Consider the following 12,146-nt stretch of genomic DNA (forward strand, 5'->3'; position numbering starts at 1 on the left):
TTTTTTATGTCATTTGTATTGACTCCTTCCTTCTCGTTGATGCCTATTAGTTTCACATTGTTCATCTTTGCATCGTCTTGCAGGTATTGAATTATTTTTTCCTGCATCCTAGTTGTTTTTAAGAGATCTTTTCTTACTTTTTCACTAGCTACAATGGTGTCTTTAAGGTCAGAAAGTCTGTTTTCACTTTCACTCAAACGGTTTTACCAGCTTGTGATTGAGGTTTTAATTTCCTGTATATCACTTTGAACCTGTTTCATACATTCTGTTTCTTTCCTAAATTGCTTATTAAGGGGTTCCATCATTTTTATATTCTGCTTTATTTTTTTATCAGTGTATTCTTTAGAAGCAGTTAGTACTTCTTTGATTATAGTTATCACTAAATTTTTTAGTTCTGGAATTAACTGATCTGATTTCTTCTATTCCTTTCTGCAGTTGTTTCTTTACTGCCAACATTATTATTTCAGAGATATTTGGTGTGTGATTTCCAGCTTCCTCAGTGCTAGTGTCTCCTGCGATTGTGCTGGGTGGACTTGGGGCTTGAGACTGCATTTTGTTCCTTCTCTTTGTCATTTTGTATACCATGGTCTTTTTACCTTTGCTGTAGAGCTTAGATAGAGTTTCTATCTTAGCACCAGGTCCGGATCTATGAAGCTGAGATTCTTCCAGGTGGGTGTTGCTTGGATCTGGCTGGGGTCTGGCTGCTGAGCTCTACTTCTTCCTGCTGCAGCCATTAGAGGTGAACCCTTTGTGTCACTCTGGCAAAGTGTTCTGCTCCTGAATCAGCTGGGTGGGTCTTGCCTCTAGCCTTTTTACAGGGAGTTCTGCTTAAGGGTTCTGCACTGGGCCTGCACTCTGGGTCGAATGAGGATCTGTTGGCTTTCAGCAGTCTCACTTACTCTCCGGGCCTATGCTCTGGGTCTATTCAGGATCCACGGGCCACAGGTTGTCTCACTCCCACACCGGGCCTGCACTCTGGCTCTATTCAGGGTTTGGCAGGCCAGGATCTTCTCACTCACTGAGCCTGTGCTCCTGGTCTATTCAGGATCCTATGGGACCCCGGGATGTCTCGCTCACTCGCTGCCGGGCCTGCACTCTGGGTCTATTCAGGATCCTGCAGGCACTGGGTCATCTCACTCACTTGCCAGGCCTGTGCTCTGGGTCTATTCAGGATCTGTGGGTCCCAGGTTGTCTCTCACTCACCGTGTCCCAGCTTCTGGCCCTTAAGGTGAGTAGCACTCACACTTATGGACAGGGAACCCATGATTTGAGCATCATATCTTTAATCCCAGCATCACACACCACACATACAACTGCCTCCAAAAACCCTCATGTCTGCATGAGGCTTTTGGAAGGCGTCTATATACAAGCCATATCATTGCAGCCCACACTAAAGTGCCTGCCTCCAGTTCTAACAGATCATTTTCCCATACATCTTGGGGACAGGTTCTTCTGTTTTGCCTTTCTTTCTTTCTTTCTTTCTTTCTTTCTTTCTTCTTTCTTTCTTTTTCTTTCTATTTATGTATTTGGTACAGGGTCTCACTATGTAGCTCAGACTCCTACTGATCCTCCCCTGTGCTGGGATCATAGCTGTGTGTTACCCCATTAGAATTAGAATTACAATAATTCAGGGTTACATAGTTGGTAAACATAGAGCTATTTCTTGAACTAGGCCATCTGATATCAAAGCTATGGATCCTGACTTATGTGCAATTAGATTTTTTTGGTGCCCAACATGATTATTGAACCCTATGCTAAAACTTAGTGATAGAATGATTTGTTCTAATGGTGTTTGTATATAGGATCACAAGTCCGCATCTTGTACAGCAATTAACCACTAAGAAGAATATATGCAGTGTATTATTTGTTGAAACTGTACTTCCGATTTGATTTGAAACTGTCTCATTGCTATCTGTTTATCAATAAAACTTTGAAAAAAATAAAAAAAATAAAAAAATAAAAAGATGTCAATCTAATAAAAAAAAATAAAAACTGCCCAAAAGAAAAAAAAAAGAAAAATACAAACATTGGCTGGCATATTCAGGTTTTAGCCACAACCCAGGGGATGCTCAGTGAAAAAAGAAGCAGTTCCTGCCTGGCTTGGCAGTGGCACTACCTTGAAACGTTGAGTGGGAAAGTTGTCGGTTATGCCACTGGAGATCATTCCTGAGTAAATCCTACTCCGAGGAACTTAAACAAACTAGAATAGACCCACACAGCCTGAACAAGTTGGCCAGAGAACAAAGGAAGACACCTAAAATGTGCTTTGTGCATAGAAGACACCAGAGACACAGAGGAGCTGACTGTGGGGATCTTCATTGTAGGTAGCATGACATGAGAATTCTGTTTGTGAAGACAGGAAATTTAATAGGGGACAATGGAGAAAACCTGAGGAAGATTATTTTAGTTAAATAAAAACAAGTCCTGAGCAGGATCATTATGTAGTGAAGATTGTAACCAAAGAGCTGGTTCTGGATATCAAATTTGTCATGTTGTAGTTCAGAGATCTGCAAACTTTTCCTGAGCCTCAATTTAATCTACAAGATGAAAATAAGTTATTCTGAGAACTAAGACATTGTGAAACAGGTTAGTATTATAATACAGATAACTGTTCCATAATAAATGTCTTTCTTGTCTCTCCCTTTATAAGTCATACTGCACACCCAGAACTGGCTTCCTTTCTTGGAATAATTCCCCACAACTGGGCTGTAAGTTGAAGTCCTGTTGGTGGGGAAATTATGTCACAAACAGCAGTGTTAGCATAATTTGAGATCTGAGGGTCTCCTATGTCCCTGCACATTTAACATTCTATAACTATAGGATTTTGTTACAGAATTTTCCAAACTATGACACGTTACAGAATCCTTGTCAGGAGAGGCAGGTTATTGGGAGTGTGACCTGGTAGGATATGTCTTCATCTCTCCTTCTTTTATTTTTTTCCTTCTTCTCATAATGCCATCAGCTGCTTCTCCTCTACTATGCACCTCTGTCATGCCATGCTGCCTTGGAGCCACCTAATCATGGACTGAAACCTCTACAAGTTATGAGCCAAAACAACCCTTTCTTCCTTAAATTGTGGATGTGAGGTATTGAGACAATCAGAAGCGATGCATCACTCTGCTCATGGAAGTGATTCCTTAGGACTGGAACCTCTCCTAGCACACTTTTCTAGGATGATCTCAAAGACAAAAACAAAGGCTAAGAGTGCCTAATTACCTTTGGCAGGTGGTATCCACCCAAAGTGGTATCAACAGCCACTTCCCTGGGAGCATTCACAGGAATGATGTTGCCCATTCTCTGTACCTCATGGATGACAGCATTGGTATAGGGCATGGACTCTCGGTTGGCCAAGCTTGGCTGCTGTTTCTGGCCAACAACTCTGTCAATCTCAGCATGTACTTTTTCTGAAAGAGATGGGAGGAGGGTTCAATTATTTCTTAAAATTTTATGATTTCTTGTATAGACATGGGAATGGTCTCTCAGAACTTACTTGTAACTAGTGTCTGTCTATAAATCAACAAAGTGAACATTATCCTTATAGGGATTATTTAGAGAACTGCTAATGCTCTAAATTTCCTTAAGCCTAGGTGGCATAAGGAATTGGATGTGCACAGCTAAGTTCAGAGTAGGGTCAATTCTCACTGAGGCTGCTACAATAAAGTTCCTTAAAGTGGCTGTTTACAAACCACAGAATTTTATTTCTCAGTTCTGTAACCTGGGAAATCCGAGCTCAAATCTCCAACAAGCTTAGCATCTGGTAGGGTCATATTCTCACTCATAGATTGTAGCTTCTTGCTGTATGCTGACATGTGGCAAGGTGCAATACAGGGCTCTGAAATCTCTTCTTCCACTCATGAGAGCTAATCATACCGGAGGTCCCCACCTTCCAATACTATCACATTTTAAATGAGGTTTCAACACATGTATTTTGAGCATAGGACATAAACCCTCAGATACAGCAGATCTTAACTTCATAAGGACATAGAGAAGTCAAAGGTGAACAATAAATTTTGTTTTACATTACTGCTGCAAACTACTAAAAATCTTTTAGTCTCAATTTCTTTGCCTCTTTTATTTTTGAGATTCTTTGAGATTTACCTGAATTGGTTTAAGTGAGTATCCAAAAGAAGATTGTGGTGGATTAACCAATGGTCATCTTGTAACATGCAGTTGCACCTAATCAGAGTAGTTTGGGGTGTGGAAGTTCCACCTGAGGATTGTTGCCAAAAACATAAAAGGAGAAGGGGAGGGGAAGGTAGTGTGCTGACGATTCTTTTGTAGAAGCTTGCCATGTTGGATTTCCTGATATGAACTTGCATGTTCTTACCAATGGAGGAGTGCAAGTCCTCATTGTTTCTGAGGATGGCTACAGCTCTCTTTGTGAGTGCTCTGGTCCTTACTTTGAACATCACTTCCTGGCTCCAATGCAGATCCCTCGACCTGGCATAGATCCTTCATTCTACTGGTGCAACTTTCTGGCTTCTATCACTGATCTTTGATCACTGACCTTCCAAGTGTAGATCTTTGATCCATACTACTATCCTGGATAGAATGAATAAAGGAAGGAGAAAGAAGCATGCTCATTCTGGAAGAGCTCAAGTCTCTGCCTTTGCCTTTGGATAGGTCTCCAATTTCTTCAGCTTTCCAGTGCAGACTTATCCAGTGACTCTAGTCACTTTGGGCTCCTAGTCTGATTTTTTTTTCTTTTTTTCTTTTTGGTTGAACCAGGGATTGAACTCAGGCCCTTGTGCTTGCCAGTGAAGCTCTTATTCCACCGAGCCATCTCCCCGGCCCCAGTCCTTTGATTTTTGATGGTTGTTTGTCCTTCATTCTTCCTGTTGTGAGGCTTCCATCTTCTTGGGTTGAGCAGATACTTGACCCTCTGATTTTCCAGCTTACAGATGGTCACTGTGGGTTCTTCTGCATCTGATCCTTTAATCCTACCTAGTAAACCCCCTTGGAAATTTTGCATATTTTTTATTGATTCTCTTCTCTTGAGAACCCTAATGCAACATCTGAACTCAGAAGGTTCAAACTTTTTCTAAAAATGTAATCCTAGATGGAAATGCATTTCCATCATAATCCAATATGTACATACATAGATGAATACATAAATAAAGAATAAATTTAAATCAATATATGAAACAGGTGGCATAAAAATTCATCACTCTACATGGGAAACTCTCCAGTGCCATCCATCCCATGTTAATCTTAGGGACAAAAGTTGGTCTTGGTTCACAAAACTTGTTTTTCCTCCACAATTTTGAGAACTGCAGCTTCCTTCTATCACCTGCTTAAGCTGTTCTGAAACCTGTGTGCACAAACATGATGGCAAGAGCTACTGTCCATGAAATGAAGAGAGCCTGTGGGAGAGGTATAAGAATAATGTGTAGTAAACACAGTAGTTTAGTTTCATCAAGTAATCTGTGGCATAGGAAAATGCTAATAATTTCCAAGCCAGTAATACACTTACCTTGGACTTCCGGGTAGAGGGCCATGTATAGCAGACCCCAGCGCAGTGTTGTGGATGTTGTTTCAGTCCCAGCAAAAAAGAGGTCCAAAGTGCTATAGATGAGGTTTTTTTCATCAAAACTTGAAGCGGTCTTGTTTGTGTGCTAGAAAGGATAATTTTTATTAAAAGTTCATTCAGAGAGTCTTAGATTGCTACCATACATAGCAGAAAGTTTGAAGGAAAGGGTAAAGAGAAGTTATTTCTAAAGAAGCAGATATACCATTAGTGTCCACCTGCTTCTCCTACTAGAAGTTAAAATAAATTCTTCAACATTCACTGTTTGAAAAAAGTCAAGTGAAGCCACACAGACCTGTACATAGGCCTTCCTTACATAAGCAGGCATTCCACAGGTAACCCAGGTATGATATGAGCATCCATCAAATTATAGCTGGGCAGCAGATGACTGAACTAATTGACCAATCTGATCCGGGATGAGGACAAAGCCCAAAGAGAGGGAACAACAAGACCAATAATCCACTCAAACTCTAGTCCCTTGGCCTACTCCTAGCAGAGACTAGAGGAATAATGATTTTTACATCTACCAATGTAAACAAGGATACACCTTGGCTTGAACAGAAATCACAGTCTGGAGGGAAAACAGGGACCTCTAGAGCAGGGAAGGTGCCTCAAAAGCCCAAGGCGTAAAACTCGGTGGATTAAACCCTGGTTGGCTGTATCATAAGACTGCAGAGTTTGGATACAAGCTACTCATTTAAATACACATTAGCATTTGTTCTTTGAATTAATTATTTAAATTTCTTCTATTTTTAATTATTTCTTTCAGTTTTAGGGGAAATGTGCTTTTAAAAATCATTTTTCTCTTTAATTTCTTTTGTCTCTTTCCTTCTTATCTTGTCCCAAAGTTTTTCTTTATTTTTCATTGTGTGATTTTTGTTTTTTTAAAGTATTCTATTATTCTCCTTGTTCACTCTTCCCTATGACTGTTTTCTAACACTATTAATTTCCTTTTACTTCTAAATAGGATGCCCTATCTCATCACACTGAATTTTAATATTTGAACATTTTTCATTCTCCAGTTCCTAACACCCTCTATATTATAGTTTGTGTCCAGATAGCACTCCAAAGCCTTAAGAAGTTATAGATGAGGCTCATTTTGAAGTGGTTGAATCTAGATTATGCTGCACTGAGTCTGTTCATGGTGCAGTACCAGAATTCAAGGCACTAGGAATAAGGATGTGAGTGCTACCTGCCTGAAGTATCCTGGATAAGATAAAATAGGCAGAAAGAGCTGGGGTTATTCCTTACTTGTTTTGTTACTTTTTGCCCGCCATTAATTATTCACCTCTGTAGAGACATCCTCAGTTCAAGTGCCAGCACCACACACACAAAAAATACTGACTGTGCCAGCTGACTGTGGACTGAAGCCCCTAAAAACTGTAAGCTAGATGAACTTTTCCTTGCTTAACTTATGAACGTTGGGTATTTTGTCTGAGCAATGAGAAAAGTAACTAAAACATTCCAATTTTACTAGCATAATTATTAAGTTCTAAGATTCTCTAGTTAACTAGTAATATTTATGCTATTTTTTTAAAATACTGTTCTGTTGTTAGTAGAAGGAAAACTTAGTAGCTGTCTAGTATTTTTAATGTGGTTTAGGGACAGTACCTTATTGATCCTTAGGGTTTGTGAATATCCAGTTTGTCTTTAATGATATTACAGTTGCTGGTTTTAATACTACAGATAAGGTGACATAGTTTATGCTGTTGTTGTGATACCAATAACTGGATTGCCTAGAGATCATCATTCATTGAGAATACCATGGCCCAAGGGCCAGGGAGATAGCTGAGTAGAATAAGTGCTTATGTGGAAAGCACAAGGTCCTCAGTTCAAGTGCCAGCACCACACACACAAAAAATACTGTGGTCCATTAGAAGAACTGGGTACTACAGCAAATATGCTGCAACCTTTCTCCAAGATAAATGGAGATGACTGCTTCCTGGGCCAGACGCAAATGCCAGTAGTCACAGTAAGAGATATCCACTGAAAAGCAGACATTAACTAAAGAGGTTTCCATAAGAGCAACAAAGCTTACCTCTATAATCAACCCATGAACTTCAATATAATAAAAAAGAAAAAAAATAGAAACAGGAGAATACAAGGCAACAAAATGCCTCTCTAAATTCCAAACGCCCCTAATGGTGGTCCACAGGGTATCAAAGGAGAGGAAACCAAAATATGAGTACATGACATATTAAAAAATACTAGAGAAGATAATAAATTGATCAATGAGGCATTTGGCAAGATTAGAAAAGACATAAGTAAATAGGCAATGAGCCACATAAACAAGATAGTCAGCATGTCTACCAAAGACATTAATAGATAGCTAGCAAGCAAATAAAATGATGCAAAATGTGAATGACAAACATAAAAAATGATTACAATCCATAAAATGGTTACAAATAGAAATTGGAAGATTAAAAATTTAATTGTAAGTTTGGGCAGGAAAGTTGACCACTGTGAAGACAGAATTAGAGGACAGCCCTTTTATGGGTGACTAATTAATGACAGATATCTTAAAATATTAATTCATTATAAAAAAGGATCCAACAGTTCCTACACGATGTAAAGAACACTAATCGAAGATTAATTGTGGTAAACAATCAGCAAAAAGCACAGATATTTAAATGTGTGTTTCCTTAAAATAGTAGAAAAGGTTACACATAAAAGAATTAGAATATACAGAGAAGAGAGGCAAATAGAACCCCAAGTAGCCATGATCAGAAAATAGTTTTTCTGAGACATATCACAGTCAAAATCCAGGAAGTCAAACATAAGAACAGAATCAAGTAGTCAGAGAAAAGTAACAAATCACTTATAAGGATAAACTCATTAAAATTACTGTGGAATTTCCAATACACATCCTAAAGACCAGAGAGCTTGGAGTTAAGGGTTAGAAGCTCTAAAAGGAAATAACATCCAGCCCAAGCTGGTATATCCTGAAAAAAACTATTTCAAAATTGATGGAGAAATAAACCATTTCCATAATAAAGACCATCTGAAGAATTCGTACATGTCAAAAATTTTCCAAAAATTTCCAAAATATTTTCAAGGATATTCTTGTATGAGACAAACCAACAATGTCCAAAAGTCTGATAGAATGAGTATCCCTGGGGTGGGCTTTAACAGTGAAGCAGGAAGAAGGTGACAGCAACAAGAAAATAATGCCAGGACAAAGCAAGTGAATACTTTTCAGTAATAAATCTTAATTTGAATGGTCTCAATTCCCAATCTAAAGCCAGAGAATAGCAGTATGACTCAATAAATAAAAGTCCAAAGGTATGCCATATAAAAGAAACACATTTAAGCAAAAAACTCATGCTCTCCAAAACTCATAGCCCAAAATTATAGTCTAAAATTCAAGGATCTGGTCATCTGGTCCATGATCACTAGACCATTTCACGTTTGTGCAAGACTTCCTATACTTCTTAAGCTAGAGGGCCTCTAGGTCAGGAATGGTTGGTTCTACAAAAGTGAAGTAAGACAGGTCAATTAAATAGGGGTATTGGTATTGTTATGAGGCTAAGAGAATGTGGAGAAGGTTCAGAAGTCATGTGAAGATGTCTTTCAGACTTTCTCTTTCATAAATAGATAACAATTATACATACATACATACATACATACATACATACATACACACACAAAACACCAGCATACCCAACTTTAGGAAGCAAACAGTGGATACAAAAGATCAGATAAATCAGTTAGTAAACTCAGTTAAATTGTTGGACCTCACTACTTCACTACCACAAATAAATCAAATGTTCTATTGAATGCACTCTTAAATAATCAATGCACTACAGAAGAAACCAAACAGGAAATAAGACCGCCTCTACAACTAAACAGTACTTCCAGTGTAATGTACTGGAATGAATGCGACAAGATGATGGCAGTCCTCAGAAGGAAGCTCTATACTTTGAATCTGCATGTTACAACCAAACTATGTACACTAAAGCCTTAGAAAACAAGAACAATCCAACCCAAAACAAATAAAAATAAGGAAAATATAAAGATCACAGTAGAAACCAATGAAATTCAGGTCAATAAATATTATAAAAATTAATTAATTACAGAATTGGTTCTTCAAAATAATAAACAACTTTGACGCTCATAGCCAATCTAAGAAAGGAGAGAAAAATCCACATTAATGCAATTAGAAATGCAAAAGTTGAAATCACAATGAACACTGCCTAAATTAAGATTATTAATAGCTACTTTATAGACATTTATACCAATAAATTAGAGAATTCAGAAGAAATGGATAAATTATTTGATAAGAAATACCAAAGGTGAATTAAAAATATCTAAAAACTTAAAATAATCCTATAGCGGCAATTACAATGAATGACCAATAAAATACTTACCAACAAAAGTCCAAATCCAAGTGGATTAATTGCTGAATTCTACAAAAACTTCAAATAAGATCTAATACCAATGCTAATCAAGCTTTTTAATGAAATTTTAAAGGGAAGGAGAACTTCCAGAATCATTTCTGGAAGCTCTCCCTGATTTCAAAACTAGACAAACGTGCAACCAATGAAGAACTATAGCTCTCTTTCCTTAATATAGATACAAAAAAACTTAGTAAGATACTGGCAAAGAGATTGCAACAAATCATTCAAAAGATTATCCAACATGACCAAGTGGTCTTTAGGGATGCAAGAATGGTTCAGCACATGCAAATAAAAAATGTAACATATATAACCTAAATAAAAGCAAAAAAATAAAATCACATGATCATTTCAATAGATGCAGGAAAAAGTCTTTGTCAAAATTCAGCATCTATTCATGTTATAAACAGTAAGAAAAATAGGTATAGATGGGCCTTATCTCTATCTGATATATTCAGTTTATGAAAACCTAACAATAATACATGGGAAACAAGTGTAATTCTACCTTCTAAAATCAAGAATGAAGGCTGTTCACTACTAGTCCTACTTAATGCAGTACTCAAGACATTAGAAAAATCAATCAGGCAAGAAAAAGAAAGCAATATGTACAAGCAAGGAAAAAGGAAATTCATTATTTGCAGGCAACGTGATTTTCTATGAAAAAGCCACAAAGATATCATGAAAAGTTGCTTAGAATTAATAATCAAATTCAACAATGTATCAGAATACAAAATTAACACAGAAAAATCAATAGCTTTTCTGTACACTAGTAAGAAATCAAATGAAAGAGATACTAGGATAAATAATACCATTGACAATGACATCAAAAATAAATTAAGCATTTTGGAATTAACCTAACTAAGGAAGTAAAAGACTTGTACAATAAAAAGTACAGTACTCTGAAAATGGAAGTCAAAGTGGGCTTGAGAAAATGGATAATTCTTGATAGGCAGAACCAATATAACAAGATGGCTATATCCAAAACTGATAGATTCAATGCAATTTCAATCAAAACACTAACAGCATTCTTTACTGAAATGGGAAAACCTATGAAAACCCATATGAAAATAGAAGATACTAAGAACAGCAAAATCAACTCTGAGTAATAACGACAAAGTGAGAAGACTCAAAATCCTAGACCTGGGACCAGGGATATAGTCCAGGGTACAAGTGCCTGCCTGGCAAACACAATGTCCTGCCTTTGATTTCTGGTACATTAAGACAAACACAAACAAAGAAAAAATATCCTGGATTTGAAGCTGCATTTCAAAGTGACAGTGATAAAAACAGCATAGTCGTCACACAAAACCATATATCAAGATTAATGGACCAGAACATAAGATGCAGAAAGCATATTTGACCATTTGATTTTTGATGACACAGCCAATAATGTACATTGGAGAAAAGAACACCTCTTTAATAAATGGTGTCAGAAAAACTGGCTATCCACAAGCAGAACATTGACTCTATGCCCATATCTGTGACTATGTTCTAAACTAAAATCAAAATTGATCAAGGAACTAAATGTTAAAGTATACATGCTCAAATTGCTGGAAATAGGTGAAAATCTTATAGGAAAGGATTTTGTAAAGAGCCCCAGTGTAGAGCAAAGAGTGCCAAGAATCAACAAATGGTACTGTATCATATAAAAGGTCTTGTACAGCAAAATAATAATAATAATAATAATAATAATAATAAAACAACCACTAGAGTGAAAAGACAACCAATAGAATAGAAAAAAAATTGCCAGCTAGTCCTCAGCCACAAGGCTTGTTGGGAGCTGCAGGAGGGCAGGAAATTGTTCAAATGTATGTAGGTGGGACTGGGTCTCAGTGCCTAAAGCAGACAAGCTACCTCACTCCTGAGATATGTCTGGCTTAGTTCAGCTATTAGTTGCCAGGCAACCTTGTGTCATATGTTACTAACACTGAAAAAGTATAAATAAAGGGTAGTTTTGTTGTGTGGTGGTTAGTTTTGAACATCAGACAGAAAACGACCACCTAGCCCAGCTTTTATCTCCTTATCTTTTTCATTCCTGCTGCCATGTCTCCCTGGGTAGAACCATCTGCAGTAAGACCAATGGATCCCTACATTTGGTGCCTGATCAGGATGCCCTTACAGATAAGTGTGGGCAGAGGAATCACTTCCACAGAGCTCACATGAGGGAGGGAAGTGGATTGGGTAGAGCCAGCAGTAGTCCCCACAGGTGTGCACTGGTGCTGGAG

The 12,146-nt window shown here is 37.6% G+C and overlaps 1 protein-coding gene across 1 annotated transcript in view; it reads right to left on the reverse strand.

Annotated features, from left to right (window-relative positions):
- LOC101568222 (cytochrome P450 2J2-like) overlaps positions 1-12,146 on the reverse strand; it is a 55,252-nt gene that overhangs the window by 1,890 nt on the left and 41,216 nt on the right. Inside the window, exons 4-5 of the mRNA XM_023710064.1 lie at positions 5,474-5,615; positions 3,217-3,404 (exon numbers count right to left, since the gene is read on the reverse strand). Coding sequence (XP_023565832.1) covers positions 3,217-3,404; positions 5,474-5,615 — 330 coding nt within the window. The remainder of the gene's footprint in view (positions 1-3,216; positions 3,405-5,473; positions 5,616-12,146) is intronic.

Source organism: Octodon degus, unplaced genomic scaffold (genome assembly GCF_000260255.1).
Source record: "Octodon degus isolate 3935 unplaced genomic scaffold, OctDeg1.0 scaffold00016, whole genome shotgun sequence".
Lineage (NCBI taxonomy): Eukaryota > Metazoa > Chordata > Mammalia > Rodentia > Octodontidae > Octodon > Octodon degus.